At 33.7% G+C, this 22,509-nt stretch overlaps 1 protein-coding gene and 1 pseudogene across 1 annotated transcript; one reads left to right on the top strand and one right to left on the bottom strand.

Annotated features, from left to right (window-relative positions):
• Positions 1-1,508: 1,508 nt before the first annotated feature.
• On the bottom strand, positions 1,509-4,904 carry LOC112036247 (uncharacterized; annotated as a pseudogene).
• A 6,876-nt stretch (positions 4,905-11,780) lies between these two features.
• On the top strand, positions 11,781-13,691 carry LOC112036262 (serine/threonine-protein kinase ZRK1). The gene is made up of 2 exons (XM_024069064.2): positions 11,781-13,025; positions 13,232-13,691. The coding sequence occupies exons 1-2, from the start codon at positions 12,013-12,015 to the stop codon at positions 13,302-13,304; spliced, it is 1,086 nt and encodes a 361-aa protein (XP_023924832.1). The 5' UTR covers positions 11,781-12,012; the 3' UTR covers positions 13,305-13,691.
• The last annotated feature ends 8,818 nt before the right edge of the window (positions 13,692-22,509 follow it).

Genomic DNA, 22,509 nt, shown 5'->3' with positions numbered 1-22,509 from the left:
TCCTAGTTCACAATGGCTCAAAAGTTAAGAGATTAAAAGGAAGAACTTAGTTGATTTTCAAAAAAATTTCTTGTCTGTAATGGCTCAAAGGTTAGAGATTAGAAGGCAAATTCAAGGAAGATGAGGAGTATTCATTGTTAATATTCTTCTACAATGATGCCCTAAGAGTCTTATTCACAGTAAAATTAACTAACTACTCAAATTTGTCAGGCAAACGTATTTCTTCTTGACATTATTGTAGACCATAATAATTGCTATAATAGAATTAATTCATTCAACTTCACTTGATAAAATGATTTCAATCATCCTTGTACATATGAATCAATACCTAAGTTTATTTAGCTGCTATCAAATGGTCTGTGGTGTATATTTTCCCTCACTAGTCAATAATGTAAACGTTGAAGATCATTGCAGGAATATTAGAAAGTCATTGGTCACAGAACTCTGCTCATTGAAAACACATTCCAAATATACATTCCCAATCGTAGTATTATCAGGGATCACCACAAGGCATTTGCATCAATAGGGACATAAGCAACTATAGCAAGCACTCCCCTCAGTAACAACTCTAACTCGAGCTAGCTTCCTAGATACCAAAGCCTGCATAGAGCCACAAATTGAAATGCTAACAAAATAAAATCAACCCTAATCATCAACAAATACAACATCCTATACTAAACATGAATTTCCAAACTTAGCATCACCTTTTTTACTATGCGACAAGGCACTAGTATCGCTAGCTATTTGTTAATTTAGAAAGCCTTAATTCATATTTAGCATTATTCCATTATTGACAATGCAAAGCATCACTTCATTTATTTAAGAAGGGAAAAAAAAACAAGGATAAAAATAAAAATTTAAGTTTTTTCGTTAGCAAAAGTATTGTTCATGGAGATGGGTGTAATATTCATCCTTCTCATAGGCCATTCCTGATTAATTGACATGTAATTGCCACATTCTATTTTATCCTATAACCATATTGTTCTTGGTTTGTTTGATATTAAAAATAAATAAATGTTAACCATTTCATAGTTCCAAAGTACCTGCAAAACATAACCAAGTAAAAAGTAGCATAAGGAACAAAGAATGAATACACATTAGCAAGTAAATTAGAAAATCAACAATGGTAATTTCTGGCTGCTCACTAATCAAAGAAAGCAACAGGTGAGACTCATTTTTTTGGATCATAAAATTACTGTAAAAGACAATTTCTTGATATGTAACTAGATTCAGTCGACTGATTCCAAGCTGAAATGTGACAAAGTACAGATCATGAACCAGGAATTTAAAATATTTGTTTGCACACCAAAGATATATCAAAGTATCCATTTCCAAATCTTGGAATGGTTTTTGGTTAGCAACATTCTTCACGAAATTACATCTATTGCACATAAATCAAATGGACTTAAAACGAATCTAATAACAATCAATCTGGTTGTCAGCTGCAAAAATTATGAAGAAATTGCCCCAAGAATACTTTGCAATTTAGTTTCACATCTACCTTGTCACTAAGAAGGAGATAAATTAAATTCTGCTAAATAAGCCAAAGCCTCTGAGTTACTACTGCAAACCGTCCATAGATGCAATCTCTCCTTTGGACAACGTACCACAGTCATAGTTCACTAAAGGAAGGGAACATGAAGCTCTGACCCTATCCGTTCCAGTTGAATGAATGCTAATATCTTAATTTCAAAACCTCATCTAGAGTACCAATACAAACGGGAAGAGCAACTACAATTAGTTCTATCAGAAAAATTCCTCCTGCACTATTAAAAAGCAATTCATGCACGTGAGAAGTATCAAAATCTAGTGATATAGCAACAATGATAGTATTACCTGCAAGTAAGGTAAGTTTCTAAAGCTTGACATGGATGAAATTTTGAGGTTGTCCATTCACCAGCTTCTTTGCCAATCTTAAATCCACCCACTGGTTTTCATGCATGTAAAGCATCTTTAGTTGTCGCATCCATTAGCCTAGAACCAACCCCACTCCATGAAGTGCAATCGAAAAGATTCACTACTCCATGGACGATGTAAGATCATAAGAAAAGTGGTGCGGACACAAGGTACAAGCCCTCAATTACATGCACGTATAGGAGGAAGAGCAAAAAGAAGACGGCCCAACCTGTGGTCTTATGGATGGAGCCTACTAGTTATTGGGCTTGAGTTTAAGCAAGCCTGCGCATTTAATAATTAAGGTTTCTTTATGCATTTTTATTGTTAGCTATTTAAACACTTTTTGGGATTATTGTAAAACAGTTTTAAGAATTATTAAAAAAACGTGTTTTCTTTTCACTGGTGTCGACTCCAGTTTTGCTTGGTGTTGACTGCAAGCAACCTTTAAGTGCTAACTCCTAGGGTTTATCTTCTTATTCTATTGTTGTGTGTGGTTGTCCTACGTCAGTTTTGGTATCAAAGCAGACTTCTGGTCCATACAACAGAACCGTAGACAACCATTTGAAAGCAAAACCATCAAAAGAGCAAGCCAGCCAAAGATGACATTACCTTTAAAGTTTTTTCCCCATGAGATCTTGAACAAGCCCAAACAAACCCCTGCAATCTGTATATACCCCGCAGCCCCACATGAGTTTTTCACCCCCAAGCCAACAAAGAAGCTAGCGACGCCTCCCAAATTGATAACCACCATCCATGCTCGCCTCTGATCACAGAACCCACACTCACAAACCTAAAAAAAAGGGCAACCCATGCAAGCCCATCAGCCACCAGACTAGAAATAGAGGAGTTGAAGCCCACAAGAGCCACCGATGTCAATACTGGATTCACGCCTTCGAGAACCACCTGCGCCAACTCACCGTCAACACCACTCTCACCAAGCTGCTTCATGCTTCGCTGATCCCATCACCGTGATCTGACGTGCGAGCTCCGATTTGCACCTCAAGCACCACTAATTGTGAACGCTGGTGAGTCCATACCACCGCTCTGCCGTTGACTCCAATGCCGCTTCGTGCTTGCTCCGCTACTTGCTCTCTCTTTTAGTTTCTTTTGCTTCTAGTAGTTTCTTTAGCTTCGGTGTTTTACATGTTTGGAGTTGGGCTTAGTAGACTTTCATTTTAAACTGTAGTTCTTTTTATTGTATTTCACATTCAAAAAAAAAAAAAATAAATAAAAGATATGATCTAGGAGCCAGCACCTAAGCCTTGCTTGGAGTCAGCACTCAGGGTAGACTTGGAGTCAGCACCAGACAAAAGAAAGACCAAACGGCCATTGTTTTTCATTCATCAAAATATCAACTAACTCCTCAAGGAGTACAATAGGTTGCTTACAAAGGATTGCTAAACCCTAGTTCTAATTGGCTAAGAAATCCTAATTTCCTTATTACAAAAATAACCTTGCTTCCCAAATTAAAATACTAATAGCCCAATAAACTACTAAGCCCTAAAACATAAAAATACAATTGACTTGCAAACATAAACAATATTAAATAATAATTTTCATAGTCAATGGGAAGAGTATGATTCCAAGATGCACTTGCCTCTCTTCTCAACTTTTGTGCTTGCAGATAATGACAATGACCAGGTCACATCCTTGAAGAATACAAATACACGACTCCATGCCCAAGTTAGTGTAAGAGTTCATAACATTGTTCTCTCTCTTTCTTTCCTGTCAAACAATAAAACCAAACTCCCTACTAAACCTTATTGCACATTCAACAAAATCGCAAAGCATTTCATAAATTCACAATATTCACAAATTTTCTTAGTGCGTGACACTCTTGGAACAACCAATAAGAATTTCTAAATCCTAGCATTAGGATCCATAAATTTCATAGTCCACTTACAATTCTCTACTCCACCCCCTAGTTTTCCTATTTGTAAAGCAACTTTTTTTTTTGGTAGAATGTAAAGCAACTTTAGTAGCTGCATCCATTAACCCCGGACCAACCCCACTCCATGAAATGCAATCCAAAAGATTTGCAATCTGCTCCATGGTTGGTGGAATAGAAATGGAGTTGTGAGTTTGACTGAGAGCTGTGAGTTTGACTGAGAGGGGAGCGAAGTATAAACACTATAAAAATCATGAAAATCCAAATATGTATCCATTTAGTATTAACAAACTATTTACAAATAAAATGACACAAAATAGTTGTTTCTTAATACATTATAATACAACTATCTATTGAAAGAGAACCCAACATTCATTTAAATCTCATAAATCATCAATAATTAAATTCATACTAAGTATGCGTTTGGATACCGTTCATTTTACTGAAAATTGAAAACAATAAAAAATAATAATAAAAAATTTACTGACAAATAACAAACGCAAACCAAACGGAGCCAAAATGTCAGAATAATTTCCCTTTCATTGTATAAAATCAAAGACTAAAAAACTCATTTTTCCAAATGTTAATGACAAATGAAAAATAAACAAATAATTGAAAAAATAAAAAGAGGCACATACACAGAAAACATGTGCTATGCACTCAACACCACACTGCTCTACAATTCACACAACACCATGATCAACTAATTTGATCAAATTTCAATTTTTAGCAACTAATCATTCGAAGAATCAGACCAACTCCACTTTAGAAGGCACCAACTTTTATCCAAAACAATAAAAGCATACTACTGGCAAAATTTGGTAAATAGTACATTTTTTGGAAAAAATTCGGTGATTAGCTTGCATTTGAACCTATTTAATTAGTTAGACTATTTTCAGAACTTGAATTTGGCAAACTCGAGTTCTAACCCAAAATTGACTTTACTACACCCAAGGCCCAACCAATATAAGTCTAACGTGGAATTATAAAAAAAAAAAAAAAAATTAAAAAAAAAAAAAAAAGAAGACCATGTGGAACTCAAGTTTATCGAACTTGAGTTCCAGCCCGATAAAAAATTTTTACCCAGATGGAACTCAAATTTGCTAAATTCAAGTTCCATGACGTAAAATTTACCCGCATGGAACTTGAGTTCCAGGCGGGTAAATTTTTTTAATGGAACTCGAGTTCCAATTAATTTCACACCAACCCCATCTGTCTTTGTTTTTAACTCACAAATCACTCGATGTTCTCACAGATAGTGTTTGTCCCAACTCTCTCCCACGCCCAAAACCCTCTTGGTTTACTTCACAGCCAGCAACTTTCATTTATCATTCTACAAAATTAAAAGCTTCCTTCTTCTTCAATTGTAGGTAAAATATCTGAACCTTTTAAATTTTTTTTTTTTTTGGTTAGACCTGGTTAATATAAGTTTTCATTTGGTAGATATATATACACATACCACTTTTATTGTGTTTATGAGTAATGTGTTGTTTGTAATTGTAATTGTAATGTTTTATTTATTTATTTTTCTGTATTTGTAATTGGTTGTTATTTGTTCTTTGCAATATGTAATGGGGTTTTCTTTGTAATGGGTTGTTATTTGTAATGTATATGGGTAACATGTTGTTATTATTTGCAATGTGTTGTTATTTGTAAGGTGTAACAAGTTTTAATTTTTAAAGGTTAGTGACCATATAAAAATTGCTTGAATATAAAAATTCAAATATTTATATTTACTTGGAGACAATGTTTTATATTTGATTGATTAATCATACAATGCTATTTTTAATAAAAATTTGCATGAAAATTTCAAAAATATTATCTCCAATGTTATATTTGGTGGACCATACAATGTTATTTTTACTTGGAGAACCATACAGTATTATATTTTATATTTTCTTGGAGATAATAAAATTTCAATTGTTTATAATTGTTTAGTGGACTATACAATGTTATCTTTATATTTCCCTGGAGACAATATTTTATATTTCATATCGGATAAAAGTGTTATATTTGTCATAACTTTTATTAAACTTATTTGACTTTGAATAGGCTTATAATGAGTTCAATTGATTTATATCTATATTATGGTGGGGATCCCCGTAGTGACGTGACTCATGGAGTGATGCATGAAGAGTATAGTAAAAAGTTAGAGATTATTTAGCTAAAAAACGGTGGGAGATCAATTTGATGATGTTGGAAAAGAAAATTATGAAAGAGCTAGATTTGGACCGTCAGTTACATGACATAAAAATTATATACCATGCTCCCCATGTAGTTTTTAGTGACCGCATTGTCTTCACTCTATAAACATGTTAAGATTATGTTTGACGAGATGAACTCTACGCCCAGTTAAAAGCTATTGAGTTGTATATAAGTGTGGAGCCTCATACAAAAGTTAGCTGTGAAGATGTGCAACAAACAACTTTGGAAGGTGGTGGAGGGGAAGAATTACCATCATTACATGTGGATGGGCATTCGACTCTTACCCTATGCACCATAGTTGGGGGTTATACACTACCATGTCACAAGACACCAACTCCAATGGAGGTTTGTGAATCTAGTTATCAACAAGAATGTATTCAATCTCTAGGGGGGGGGGGGGGGGGGGAAGACGAAGGCGATGTTGATCATGGTAGAGATGAGTATGAAGAGATGATTGAAAGAGATGACTTCCACAAGTATGTTGATCACTATGAAAATGTTGACAATGTTCATAATAATGTTGTGGATGATCATGATGATGATGCTATGGAGTTTCATGATGATATAGGCGATCATATAGGTGTGCAACATGTTACGGATATAGTCCCTACCCACGAAGCTTATGGCCCATCATTCCTTTAAATGTTGAGATACCATTTTCATCAAGTTGGGTGTGGGTAATGAATTTTAGTAAAAGGTTGATTTTTCCTAATAAAGAGGCAGTGAGGCAGGCATTAATAGTGTACTCTATGGACAACAACAAAAGTTATATAACTGAGTGGTTCAACTAGTAGAGATTATGCGCAAAGTGCATGAACGAGTCATGTGCATGGAAAGCCTGAGCATTCTCGCAATGGAAACTTAACGGACTATAGGCCATCACAATATACAACAGTCCTCACACTTGTCCATCAGTTGGAGTGAACAAAGATGGTAGAATGACGGATTCAAATTTTCCTGCTCAAGAACTTCATAAATATGTACTTGAATATCACACTTGCAAAATAAAAGATCTCCAAAACTTGATGAAGGAAAGGTTTCAACACGAAATATCGTACTACAAGATACAAGATGCAAAACAAAAGATCATTGCAAACATACATGGGAATTGGGAAGAGTCGTACCAAAAGTTGCAGAAGTTGTTGTTAGCATATAAGGATAGCAATCTGGGTACACAAGTGTCTTATCAATTGATCAATGGGGACACACTAGGTATTGTTACATTCAAGTATGTGTTTTGGGCTTTCGCTCCTTCCATTGCTGGATTTGCACATTGTAGGCCAGTAATTAGTATTAATGGAACTCATCTTTATGGAAAATATAAAGGAAAGTTGTTGATTGCAATGGCAACTAATGCTAACAATGAGATTTTTTTGCTTGCCTTTGTGGTTGTGGATGATGAGACAGGGGCTAGTTGGGGATGGTTTTTATCTTGCCTGCAGACCGTGATACAAGATGTGGAACCCAAGTCTGGCATTTGCATAATATCTGACTTACATAGAGCTATCATATCATCCATTGCAGAGTGGCCCCATGATTATGTACCGGTATATCATTGATTTTGCATTAGACACGTGGCTATCAACTTCAACACTCAATTCAAGGACCCATTCTTAAAGTCTCTAGTCTTGAAAGCAGGATATGCTACTCAAGCTCACAAACTTGATAAAATATTGGATTTCCTTAAGGAAGCTGAACTCAAATTCAGTAAGAATCCCAATACAGAGAAAAAAAAAGCCATACTCATATCTAATGAAGGAGGATTTAGAGACGTAGACACTGTCACATGATCATGGACGCTGTTATAGGGCAATGACTACCAATATATCGAAGTGTTTCAATGGAGTTCTTAAAGGTACACGTGGACTACCAATATCTGCGTTGGTTGACTACATTTGGTGCAAACTTGTTGCCTATTTCAATAATCGGCACACTAAAATATTGGGTGATCTCGCACATGGTTAAAAGTTTAGCAGTTATGCCATGGAGACCTATGAAGCAAATTATAAAAAAGGGCTCAAACATTATGAGAGGTCATTTCACCAGCAAAATGGTGTATATCAAGTTTGCACAACCTATAATCCACACAGCTCTTAAGGGGGAGACCATAGTCATGAAGTAAGGTTACATGATAACACGTGTACTTGTGGCAAATGGGAAATCTATAAGATCTCTTGTTCACATGTAATTGTAGTTTGTATCAGGGAACATATCAATGCAATGGAGTATATTGACCCTTGTTATAGTTTACAGGAACAACTTGCCACTTATTCACATGATTTTTGTGTGCCCAATGATAAGTCATTGTGGTGGGAGGTTGCTAGCCCAAAGTTGTACCCTGGCCCTAATATGTTGCAAGACAAAGGTCGACCTATGACAACAAGAACAAGGACTGAGACGGATTGGAGGGAGAATCAACCCAAGCCAAAATGTGGAGTGTGTCATGAAGAGGGCCATAACCGTAGAAGATGTCTGAATGTGATTTATGCATCAACAAGAAGTCATGTTCCAAACTAGGTAAGGAACACATGCATTCAATTATCCTAGGTAAAGTATTTGGATGGTATATTTAGCTTTTAACATATTTTGGGCTTATTATTTTAAAGCTACCTTGTGCAAGAGAAAGGTATTATACTCTTGTTATTCTCACTCCCTCTCTTATATTTTTTTCACTGCTCCCATAATTAGAAAATGTGCAAAAGAACATGTAGTTGAACTAAATGATGCCATATTTATGATGTATCTATGTTTTCATATTTTTAGTAGACAAGCATTGTACACCGTACCTGAACATCTACCAGTATCCCTACTTCTAGTGCCTTTGAACTTTGTGGCATAGTTTATAAGCATCGACTTTTGTTACATGTAGCATCCTTAATTTAGTTCATTTCCTTGTCTAAGTATTGGTAACTTGCTGAATTTACAAGAGACGTTTTCTGAAAAGGTTGTCGTCTGATGAGCAAGAGCTAAAGGAAGACACGGTGGCGGAGCAAATATAAGAGACAAAGAGAGGAGGCATTGAGAGAGCCGCGAGACTAAGGGAGACAAGGGATTGAGGAAGACAAGTCAAAGTGAGGGAGGAGAGGGAGAGTGAGAGTGAGAGTGAGAAACGGCATACTGTGTGAGTGAGAGAGACTAGAGGTAGCGAGAGAGAGATATGAGTTGTGAAAAATCAAAAAGTAAAAAAGTTCTCTGGCCTAGAACTCGAGTTTACTATACTCGGGTTCCATTCTAAAAAAATTTGCCTGATTAGAACTCAAGTTTACTAAACTCGAGTTTCATCTAGGTAAACTTTTAACGGGTTGGAACTCGAGTTCCATGTGGTTTTTTTTTTTTTTTTTTTTTTCAATTCCATGTCAGACTTATATTGGTTGGACCTCAAGCGTAGTAAAGTCGATTTTGGGTTGAAACTCGAGTTTGATAAACTTGAGTTCTAAAAATAGTCTAACTAACTAAATAAGTTTAAATGCATGCTAGTCACCGAATTTTTTCCAAAAAATGTACTATTTACCTAATTGTGCCCATATTATTTCTCTATTTCAATAAATATCGTTTCTTTTATGATTATGTCATTTCCTAGCTAGTAAAAAATCTAACTTTACTACAACTTTTTTTTTTTTTTTTTGAGGAAACTAAATTTACTACTTAGCTTTTTTCTTCTTTAAAAAAATGCTACTTAGCTTTGCAGTTTATTGATTATATACTCTTATTCATTAGTTTTTGTTTTGTTTTTTTTTTTTCTTTTAATAAGAATTTTAATTTATAGTGTCTGTATAACTTATTCATTTAGTTTTTGATTGAACGTATTTGTTGGAGTTGATTGGGTTGTTCCATTTTTTTAAGGTTTAAATGGGCTAATTTTCAAATTTTTGTTGATAAAATTTGCTGATTGGGCTTTATTTTCAGCTAAATATATGTGTCGTTGGGCTTTTTTTACTTTTGCTTAAGAGGGGCAAGGATGTTGTTAAGGAGGGCAAAGTTTAATTTTATGGGGCCAAACTTGAAATTAGCCTATTTATATATACTAATAATTTTGTTGAAAAACTTTTGGGCCTTGCCGTGGAAGATCATATGAAAAAAAAAAGAAGCTAACCACATTTTATAGGAAAAGTCTCCAAGATGCAATCTGCGGTTTTGTGCTGCCAAGTCTCAGGGTTCTGATGCATATGAATACGTTGATTTAGATACAAATATTTACATGCATGAATTCCCAGGCAGGAAGCAACTTAATTTAGTGCTTACTGCTTGTCAGGTAATGAGCAATGGACCAATCACATTCTTAAAGAAACAAATACACGACTCCATGCCCAAGTTAGTGCATGAGTTCATAACATTGTTTTTTTTTTTTTTTTTAATTTATTTATTATTTATTTATTTTTTAAATAAATTTAGTTTGTAACATTGGTCTATCTCTCTTCTGACCTTTTAACCAATAAAACCAAATAACTGCTAAACCTTTTTGTACAATTCAACAAGGTGTGATAAAGATTAATACTAATATTACATTTTTGCCACAACTTACTCACGTGCCAGCTATGAGTGATGGAGTTGTGGATCCACTACTTTTATTTCATCACTCAAAACTTGTCACACGAGTAAGTTGTGGCAAAAAGTTATGATTTTAACATTTTCTTTTGATAAATTTACAATATTCAAAATTCTTAGTGCGTGACACTCTTGAACAACCAATAAGAATTCTAAATCCTGCATTAAGATCCATAAATTTCATAGCCACTTTCATTCTCTACTCCACCCCTATTCGCAAGAAATGACTAAGAACTCCCTTAGGTATATAAGAATGCTATTTGAGTGTACCCTAGGCAAGCTGTTCATTTGCCTTCTAGAATTGTAATCTTTTTACTTGCCTGCCAATATACATAATCAATCTTAATGTAAAAGTCATCCATTAAGAGTTTGAAGTTCCATTTGTTTCGGTACAATCAAAAGCAGGAAATGTAATGCATTCACAAGTGAGCTGAGAAGGCTTGTATGATGAAATGTAAAAAGAATTTTATCAACAAATTAAGTTTATGATTTGGGCCTGCTTAAATTCAAACTGCATCCCACAGGATCATTCTCACAATCATTCCTATGATCTCACAATAAATCATTTATTGAAATGGTTCTTTTGGCTGCATTAACTGAAGAGATGTCTAAGCTGAAGCACATGCTGCAAAACAGGCATCCAAATCTAAGTTGAGTACTTTTCTGTTTGTTAGACCTTAACATCCAACACCAGAATTGATGCTAAAATTTCCCCCTTGTCACTATGCATAGAAACCCCTTCACTTTAGAGAACAAATTACTAATTATGCTTCAAATTCTTAGTTATCTCTAGTTGTTGAGAAATAAAATTTGTTCCTGTACAATAACTGAATAACCATGTCCTCTGTTTCCAGATTCCGGAACCGTGGAGAGTGAAACCAAACAAATCTAAACAACTCTAACTTCTCTTTTATTCGTTTTTCAGGTTTTTTTTTTTTTTTTACCTTTTTATATTTAATTTTCTTTTTAGAAAATGTTAATATTCCTAGCATGAATACTATTCTGGTAATACAGCCTATGCACACTCCAAGTAACAATCCACCTCACTCCCCTCTAGCCACTACCAACACGTGGTGAGCAACAAGTTGAAATTTCCAAATTGTGAGCTCAGCTAACTAGTTTGACGAAGTTGGTGATCGGATGATGAGGAAAGCCCCACTTACTCTAATGAAACCTCCCTGAACTTACTTAAATTATAAATAGAATGGAATAATACCCATTCCCTTTACAGCACTATTGTAAAAATACCCTGTGAGCACTGAGCAGAGCAGGCACAAAAAGCTATGTGAGCCAAGTTTGACTATGTTTTGTTGATAGGCTATTCAGGAAAGCCCCACTTACTTTCCATGAAACTTCCCTGAAATTACTTCAATACTTCATGAATTATAAGCCCATTGAGCCTCCCTCCCTCTACACCACTATTCTAAAAATTCCCAGTGAGTAGAGAAGAGCAGAGTGCAAGGTTCAACATTCGAGTTATGCAGAGGAGTTCGCTGAGAGAGCATTTCTTTAATAGTAGAAGAAAGCAAAGAAAACAAAGAGAGAGGGCATTTGTTGAGAATGGAGGCAAGTTACTTGAGAAGCTGATTGTCTGTTGCAATGGCAAGCCTATTCCCATCCGTACCTTCTCCGCTCAACAGCTCCGCCAAGCAACCAACAACTATTCTGAACATCTGGGAAAGTATTGGTACAAGGGTTCTTTTGAAGGACGAATTATTCTCACTAGGCATTCTTCAGACTATTTAGCCATCAATGATTTAGGGATTTCTGCACAAATGAGTGCTCACAGCAATGTATTAAAGCCCATAGGGTGTTGTCTCGAGACTCCATTTCCCATTTTTGTGTATGAATTTGCGGCCAATGGTTTCCTTGCTGATCGAATTTATGTCTCCCTTGTCACTAAACGACAACATCAGCCGATGGTGTGGGAGAGGAGGTTAAAGATTGCAAGGCAGATTGCTCATGCAATTTCTTATCTCCATACTGCCTTCCAAAGACCTGTCATTTACATGGCTATAGATATGGAAAATATCTTCTTAGATGAACATGATGTTCCCAAATTGTCCAACTTTTTAGTTTCTGTATCAATTCCCGAAGGTGAAACTGATGTGGAAGTTTATCACGGCTTTCGGAATTTAAGGTTCTGCTCCCCTGAGCTTAAAGCAACAGGCAAGGTAAATGAGAAATCTGATGTATATAGTTTTGGTTGGTTTCTTCTAGAACTTTTTACTGGAGAGGATTCTTATAATATAACCCGATTGACAATTGACGAAGATTCTACCTTAATAGCATACACACATGACCGTGCTCAAAGTAGTTCCATAAACGAGATTGTGGATCCTACAATCTTGGCAGAAGATGGGGAAGGAGGTGCTACTTTGGAGCAGCAATTGCAAGCTTTCCTGGACCTTGCCTCATCATGTACAGAGGAAGACCCACAAAGAAGGCCAACAATGGTGGATGTCACCAAACAACTCAGGCGAATTGAGAGGTTCATTCCATGACTACTTGTTTACTTATTTGAGTTCATCCAATCATCTGTTATAGATAAACAGATTTGCATCGTTGCATATCCAAATGTTTTAGGCACAACAACAAACAAAATTTACTTCATTTTCAAACAAGAGCCATTTAATGCTATTATCAAATCCTCTCGCTACTAAGAAGCAGTCCTAATAAATTGGTATGCATCTTCAGTAATAAAGGAGAGTTCTCTATGAGATCAGCTATTGGTATTTCTCAATCACACATGTTCACACAGACTGGGTGAAGAGCATTTGGGAAATTTGCAGAATTCATAACTTCATGAGAGTTTTGAAGAGCATCCTTCTGCATCATTCAAGAGGAATGTTTCTAATGATAAAAGCCAAGCAGTAAAGGAAGTCTCTGAAAGGCCTCTTGAAGCTTAATAGTGATGCAACTGAATGATGACAGAGCTTGTATAGCTTTTCAATCCGTGATTGGGAAGGTAATATAAAAGTTAGGTGGGTCACCAATAGCAATAGTAGCTCAAGCTAACTCTTTGGGCATTTAGATTTCTAAAGAGATGAAATTGTAAAGATGCATATGTATATTGTATTGATGCTGTAAGAACTGGAGAATAGATTGGTATTGGCAAAGGAGTTTGATAATTGTTTTTTGGGGTAATTACACATAACTCACCTGTGGTTTGGGTCAAAATCACTTTGTCTATCCATGGTTTAAAAAGTGTCACTTAACCCACTTGTGATAAGCTTTGTTTGTTTTCCGTAACCTACCTCTTTAAAAACGGGAGTAAATATGTATTTCTACTCCCCTTTTATGTCTCTCTCCTCCCTTTTAATTTCTTCTTTCATGCGTTATTTCTTCTTCAGCATGTGAAACACGCTCAAAGTCTCTACCCATGAAAATGGCAAGGAGACTTTTGTAATTCCCTTCATCCTTATTTCTTCTTTTGCGTGTGAGACACGCTCAAAGTCTCTGCCCATGAAAATGGCAAGAAAGACTCTTGTGTCTTGCCAACCTCCTCATTATTGAGGTATCTAATAAGTGTGGGTCCGTTGGACATTTAAATTTTAATCATTTACTAGTTGCAAATTCGTGCATTGCACGTGATAATTTTTTTTTTTTGGTTATCTCATATATATTTTTTTAAACCTTTACATACATATACATATACATACATACATACATATATATATAATGTGAATCTTTACATGTACCTTTAAGTAAACACTATATATTCCACTTATTTAGATGCGTAAAACGTAAAATCATAGACTACTACTCCATAATAATAGTTGTTAATTAATTTCTTCTTTTTTTTTTTTGTAAATAATCTCATTTGTAATGCTTCTTACCATTGTATATTTACTAACTGATGATTTGCATAATAAAGATGTTAAATGAGAGGTAGCATCGTTCATTAGATTTTCAAAAGTAATAGTGTATGAAATATATGTGTGTGTGTATATATATATATATATATATTTCTTATGCAATTTAAAAGGATATTCAAATTTTCTAACTTTATTTCTTATGCAATTTCAATTATTATTGGAGAACATCACTTTTATTAAGTTATGATTTTTCTCATAACATTTGTATTGGCTTATTTCATGACAAAATGTGCTGTAATTGCATAAATTTATATCCTTGTATTTTTGTGGGATTTATTTGTAATGGGTTTAGTATTAAGTGGTGGAAATTTGATCAAGACAACTAAAAGTCACATGAGAAGCACATGCAAGAAGGTGAAGAGTCAAGCCAACTGTCTAGAGAGTACAATCTGTCAATTGGCTAACTTGCAACTCAGGTCGCCACTTGAACTAGTCGCGAGTGTGTGCGAGATTCCCCTATTTTGCTAAAACACATGACCTTTTGTATTCTCCTCACACATACTATATATACCCTTATTACCCACAAAAATGATAAGGAGCCTATTAAGAGAAAAACCTAAGAGAGATTTCTATAACACACCCACCCTATTAGAGAGAGAGCTACTCATTCTTAGCGAGAAATCTCTGTATTATTTTCTCCTTCCCTCTCCCTTTGATATACCCATTGAGAGGAGATTTGTACCTAAACACTACCCACACCCATTCAAAGTGTTGAGAGTGTTTTGGAGCTTAGGAAGCATTGGAAGGTGCCAAAGATGGTGGATACAATGGACTTATTGCGGGATCTGGAAAGTTAGAGAAGACACGATTATGCTTAACCTTGTTGGAGTAAGAAGTTTGGAGGGCTTAGGTGCATCGAGTAGATTAGGCTTGGAGGGTCTATTGCTATTCATGTATCCTAACTTAATTCTCTAGTGGATCACTTTACCGCTTGGAGGGTGGCGGAGAGATTTTTCGCTGAGTTCTTCGATTTCCTCATTAATAACATGTGCCGGTGTTATCCTTATATTTGCATCTCTCTTCCTTTAATCTTTAACATTAATTGTTGTTGTGTTTGTGATTAATTATGTCTTAAAGTAGTTTGCCAAATTGGGTATTGCTTATATTTCATATTTCGCACATATATTATTTGAATATAAACTTATGTTGTTATATCTAAAATTGGGGGTTTAAACATTCATTAGTGTTTTACACTCTAATTGAACTTTCAACTTTTTTAGTTATGATTGGAAATATGGTTTCTATGATTTAAGTTTGATTAGTTTTAAGTTTAAATTTAGTGCTATGATTGTATTTAATTGTTGATTATTGATTTAAAAATAAATGTAAGTGAATGTAATGGTTTATTTTACTACACTATAAAGTTTTTAATATTCTCCGTATGGACATTTCTATTTTATTTTTTACTTCTCCTTATAGCCTCTTTTTTTCCAATTGATGTCTACCGATGAGGTTTCATTTTTTTTTTTTTTTTCCTTTATCTACTCTTTATTACTTTGTATTTTTTTTTTTTTCTTTACCATCTCTCTCTCTCTCTCTCTCTCCATTGGCAACCTATTGTTTTTCAAAATTTGATGATGATTCTATGGCATTAAATATGCATTATTAGTTTCTTTATGTTATATCTGGTTTGATATCCTCATTAATTTTTTTTTTTAATTAAGTGTTTCTAATATTGACATTTTTTTTGTATTTTATTTTTCCTTTAATGTATTGGTTATGAGTATTTCCCTAGTGTTACTCCACTTTATGAGGACAATTTTATTTATTGAATTTAAGTAAAATATTATATGTTTAATTTAATGAAATTTGGGACTGGCCAATTATAATTATATCCCCATCAGTTGCTATGATCTCCCACCCCCCCCCCCCCCCCGGGGGCNAAGAAAAGAAAAATTGTTTCCCAATAACACCACCCCCCCCCAAAAAAAAAAAAAAAAAAAAAAAAAAAAAAAACTAAAACAAGAGAAATAAGATCAAAGATGCTATTTGTAAGAATTTAGAAACTTGTCTCAAGAACTCCAATAAATCACAAACTATATTTTTGTAACACACTCAAAAGAAAATAACACAAAAGGAAAATTTACTTAACCCATTAACTTATTTTCTTCTCTATACATTAATTTATTCCTCACGCTCTTTCTGCCCCTCTCTCTCTCTATTCTATCCATGTCTCTCTCATCTCTCACATTCTAGTTCTGATCGTCAGTAGCTTTGGGTCGTGGTGGCTTGGGTGATGACTATGGAGGAGCACAGTTGGTTGTGTTGGTTGGGTATGGGTTTTGAGGAGGAGCACGGTGTTAGATTGGGTCTGGGTTTTAAGGAGGAGCATGACGTTGGTTGGATCTGGGTTGAGTTATGTTTTCTTCTTCTTTTTCACTCCATTTCTTTCTTTTAGCTTTTCATTTCTTTTCAACTTTACTGCGGATGGGTTGGATCTGTGCATAATTATTTTTTTTTATTTAAATTCTTTCTCCATTGCTGAATATTAAATGGTACCTTGACTTTTTTTTTTTTTTTTTTTTCCCTTCTCTTAAGTAGCTACGTTGATTTGTCATTGCCAGGATAAGTAGATTTCATCAATGGAGGGGCCTCCATGTCAGGTTATTGCAGATTTGGCCTCTTTCCCACTACTGGTCATGACTAATTTGTCTTGGAATGTGTGAGGAAATTATAACCCACAACAATACCCTCAAAGCATGGGATCACCCATGTCTTTTAGATGAAGTTTTCAATGAAATATCATGGGGTTGCTGTTAATGACCTAAAGATGGACTTTTCTAAGGAACATGTAATTGAAATCAGTTGCTACATTCATCAACAACAAAAAAGAAAAAGAAATCATCAAAAAAAGAAATCAGTTGCTACTTTTTGGCATTATAACTTGTCATCATCATCTAGGTATCAGAATCAGCCATAGGAAGTGAAGGTGATAAGATCTCTATTCATTTTGAGCTTTATCTATCTTTGGTTTCTATGAAGAAGAAGATGAGTGTTCTCTTTTGCTGTCCTTTTGTTTTTGAGGAGGTTGATTTGGTTTGAATTTTTCCTAGGGTGTGTTCTTTGTGTTCAAGATTTCTGTGAATGAAGAGAGACCAATACCAATATTTGATCTTGTTTCTCAAGTATTTTTATGTCTTTTTTTGGTTTGGGAGGAGAGAGCCATAAAAGAGGAGTAGAAATACACATGTACCCTTGTTTTTAACGGAGGTAAGTTACTGAAAACAAACGAAGCTTACCATAGGTGGGTTAAGTGACACTTTTCAAACCACAGGTAGGCAAAGTGATTTTTGCCCAAATCACAGGTGGGTTATGTGTAATTACCCCCTATTCTTTTGTTTGAATAAAAGGAATGCAAACAAAGTAGTTAATAGTCTTAGTAACTGGCGTGTGTGTTAGGTCCCAAGAATATTATCACAAAAATTAACAACCCCAAATAGCAATTACACTCAAGAATAGCATGGAAAACCCTTTCTCCTTGAAGAGTAAAACAATGGAACAAACTCTGAATAATTTCACTATTATCAAATCAATTACAATAAATCTCTTGTATATGTCTTCCGGCTAAAGAAAATATCCTTGTTTTTTTTCTTTTACTTACACTATTTTTCTCTCACAAGTCACGTCTATATTTTAGTTGCTCTCATATAACCAAATGGTCTCAATTAATTCCCTTCAGCGTTATTTCTTCTTCAGCATGTGAAACACGCTCAAAGTCTCTACCCATGAAAATGGCAAGGAGACTTTTGTAATTCCCTTCATCCTTATTTCTTCTTTTGCGTGTGAGACACGCTCAAAGTCTCTGCCCATGAAAATGGCAAGAAAGACTCTTGTGTCTTGCCAACCTCCTCATTATTGAGGTATCTAATAAGTGTGGGTCCGTTGGACATTTAAATTTTAATCATTTACTAGTTGCAAATTCGTGCATTGCACGTGATAATTTTTTTTTTTGGTTATCTCATATATATTTTTTTAAACCTTTACATACATATACATATACATACATACATACATATATATATAATGTGAATCTTTACATGTACCTTTAAGTAAACACTATATATTCCACTTATTTAGATGCGTAAAACGTAAAATCATAGACTACTACTCCATAATAATAGTTGTTAATTAATTTCTTCTTTTTTTTTTTTGTAAATAATCTCATTTGTAATGCTTCTTACCATTGTATATTTACTAACTGATGATTTGCATAATAAAGATGTTAAATGAGAGGTAGCATCGTTCATTAGATTTTCAAAAGTAATAGTGTATGAAATATATGTGTGTGTGTATATATATATATATATTATTTCTTATGCAATTTAAAAGGATATTCAAATTTTCTAACTTTATTTCTTATGCAATTTCAATTATTATTGGAGAACATCACTTTTATTAAGTTATGATTTTTCTCATAACATTTGTATTGGCTTATTTCATGACAAAATGTGCTGTAATTGCATAAATTTATATCCTTGTATTTTTGTGGGATTTATTTGTAATGGGTTTAGTATTAAGTGGTGGAAATTTGATCAAGACAACTAAAAGTCACATGAGAAGCACATGCAAGAAGGTGAAGAGTCAAGCCAACTGTCTAGAGAGTACAATCTGTCAATTGGCTAACTTGCAACTCAGGTCGCCACTTGAACTAGTCGCGAGTGTTGCGAGATTCCCCTATTTTGCTAAAACACATGACCTTTTGTATTCTCCTCACACATACTATATATACCTTATTACCCACAAAAATGATAAGGAGCCTATTAAGAGAAAAACCTAAGAGAGATTTCTATAACACACCCACCCTATTAGAGAGAGAGCTACTCATTCTTAGCGAGAAATCTCTGTATTATTTTCTCCTTCCCTCTCCCTTTGATATACCCATTGAGAGGAGATTTGTACCTAAACACTACCCACACCCATTCAAAGTGTTGAGAGTGTTTTGGAGCTTAGGAAGCATTGGAAGGTGCCAAAGATGGTGGATACAATGGACTTATTGCGGGATCTGGAAAGTTAGAGAAGACACGATTATGCTTAACCTTGTTGGAGTAAGAAGTTTGGAGGGCTTAGGTGCATCGAGTAGATTAGGCTTGGAGGGTCTATTGCTATTCATGTATCCTAACTTAATTCTCTAGTGGATCACTTTACCGCTTGGAGGGTGGCGGAGAGATTTTTCGCTGAGTTCTTCGATTTCCTCATTAATAACATGTGCCGGTGTTATCCTATATTTGCATCTCTCTTCCTTTAATCTTTAACATTAATTGTTGTTGTGTTTGTGATTAATTATGTCTTAAAGTAGTTTGCCAAATTGGGTATTGCTTATATTTCATATTTCGCACATATATTATTTGAATATAAACTTATGTTGTTATATCTAAAATTGGGGGTTTAAACATTCATTAGTGTTTTACACTCTAATTGAACTTTCAACTTTTTTAGTTATGATTGGAAATATGGTTTCTATGATTTAAGTTTGATTAGTTTTTTAAATATTAGTGCTATGATTGTATTTAATTGTTGATTATTGATTTAAAAATAAATGTAAGTGAATGTAATGGTTTATTTTACTACACTATAAAGTTTTTAATATTCTCCGTATGGACATTTCTATTTTATTTTTTACTTCTCCTTATAGCCTCTTTTTTTCCAATTGATGTCTACCGATGAGGTTTCATTTTTTTTTTTTTTTTCCTTTATCTACTCTTTATTACTTTGTATTTTTTTTTTTTTCTTTACCATCTCTCTCTCTCTCTCTCTCTCCATTGGCAACCTATTGTTTTTCAAAATTTGATGATGATTCTATGGCATTAAATATGCATTATTAGTTTCTTTATGTTATATCTGGTTTGATATCCTCATTAATTTTTTTTTTAATTAAGTGTTTCTTAAAAAAAAAAAAAAAAAAAAAACCTGAGCATTGTTATTTCCAAGTTGAAAATTGCTTGTAAGTCATGCTTTCTAAGAAATTTACCATACTAACCATTAGCCAATAGTGCTTGATTTTAACCGATATTTCTCGGTATTATTATACAATTTGAATTTAACTGATTCTTGTCCTTGCTACTAGTTGTTTCCTACTCTTTCACTCCACTTTGTTGATCCAATTTTGGTCGTTGATTTAACTGTAGCCGAAAAAAAAACAAGCAAGATTTTTTTTGGGGTTTTAATTTTAATTGATTATTTTCAAATAAATTTTTTTTTATGTATTCACTTTTTGAAACTTATAGATATGGTTGGATGGCTAAAGTTTCATATGTGCAGGGGCAGCCCAACATTATTTGGGGTCTAAGATGAAAAATTTATGCGAGGCTTTTAATATGTAAATATTAATTAAACAAAATTATTTAATACTAATCAAATCTAGGTTAATTTGATACATTAAATACATAATTTGACGAAAAATACCAACTAAACTAATGTTAATTTCATATAGAGAATTGAATATCATAGTTGAACCACGGTTTTGAAAACCGGACCAAAGGCGAAATTGGATTTGCCTCTAGTGTCCGATTTTTACCCGTTTTTCCCAGTTATTCATGGTTTTTACCGGGCCAGATCGGCATCCAATTCTCAATTGAACTGGTCAGACTAGTCGGTCCAGTCCTATTTTTAAAACATTGAGTTGAACCATAAATATTAATAAAAAGAAATAAAAATATATTATGATTAAAAAAAAAACTTTATTTTGGATATACAACGATACATAATTAAGTAAAGTTAAAATCTAATTTTTAATTCTATATCTTGTTTTTAAGAGAGGGAGATAGATATTATTTGGTATGTGACTTTGTAGAATATCAATTTTCAAAAATTAAAGTCTCAAAATATTAGGGAATATTAATCTATAATTAATGATTTAACACATCTGCAACATTTTTTTGAAATATTTTAGAGTTTCAATTGGGTTAGGGTTCTATTGGTATCGTACATTGAGAGTATTAATATAAATGAAAAGGAAAAATACGCTTAAAGCACTATAAAATGTTCACAATATGATGTGACATTGACTCTCATTGATGAAATTCATCAATCTAACTAATGAATGTTTAAATCACTTTTTTTGTGATTAGTAACATGGCAATTTGTAAGTGAATAGTAAAATTTGTACTTTTGTAGTATCCTCACTAATAAAAAAAAATGCACAACCTTTAATAGAAATATATAATCAATATATATATAAAAGCAAAGACCATATGCGGGAGTGCATGAGGTCTTGCCAAGTGGCACTCTAATTTTGCTTTGTGCATTTTTTTTCTTTTTACCTCTTTCATTAAGTATTTTTACTATTATCCAAAAGTTCATATTAACTTATTTTACTGTTAGCTTATTAATGTCTCATTAATTTACTAAACTTACACCACACCTTTCTCTATTCTTCATGTCTTTTAGCACACCCACCATTTTAGTATTTTAAAAAAAGCAAAAAAAATAATAATTAAGGACTAATAATAATAACTAACCAGATAAGGCCTTGAAGAAAGATAGAGAGACACAAAAATGTTGTGAATTGTTATATAAAATGCACTGTTTCACTATACATTACCAAAATAAAAAAATCTAAGACTGACAAAACATTTGAAAGAGAGAGAAAGAGGAATTTAAGGGGTCACCACCTTTATTATACAGGCCACCTACTACCATCAAGACACCGAAACCCCTACAGGTTTTTTTTTTTTTTTTCCTCTTTTTCTTTTTAAAATAAGGGCTTAAATATGATTTAGGTTTACAAATATAAACATTAACATGAGCATGAACATGAAGGTAGATTTCTATTCATTTTCTTGAAGAAAAAATATACTTACAAAAAAATTCCAAACTTTATTAGGTAAAGAAGAATCGAGTTATAGATAGCAAAATCAACAAACCAAAAATTTTAGGAGCCTAAGAGGAGCCATTACTCATTTGAAACAACCCAAAATACTCAAGGACTTAAAAAAAAAAAAAAAAAACCATCCACTCCACACATCCATCACAACTGCTTTAGCTCAAGGAAAACATATATATTATATATATATATATATATATTATATATATATATATATATATATATATATATATATATATTATTTAGAATAATTACAGTATCTATGCTAACCCACA

The sequence above is a fragment of the Quercus suber genome, unplaced genomic scaffold, assembly GCF_002906115.3.
Source record: "Quercus suber isolate HL8 unplaced genomic scaffold, Cork oak 2.0 scaffold_72, whole genome shotgun sequence".
NCBI classification, from domain to species: domain Eukaryota; kingdom Viridiplantae; phylum Streptophyta; class Magnoliopsida; order Fagales; family Fagaceae; genus Quercus; species Quercus suber.
Note: the sequence above shows the minus strand (reverse complement) of the source record. Positions and strands in the feature narration are given on the sequence as shown.

Coding starts and splice junctions, on each gene's coding strand:
- LOC112036262 (XM_024069064.2), top strand. CDS start 12,013: ATGCAGAGGAGTTCGCTGAGAGAGCATTTCTTTAATAGTAGAAGAAAG. Junction 13,026..13,231: donor CAACTCAGGCGAATTGAGAG/GTTCATTCCATG, acceptor ATGCATCTTCAG/TAATAAAGGAGAGTTCTCTA.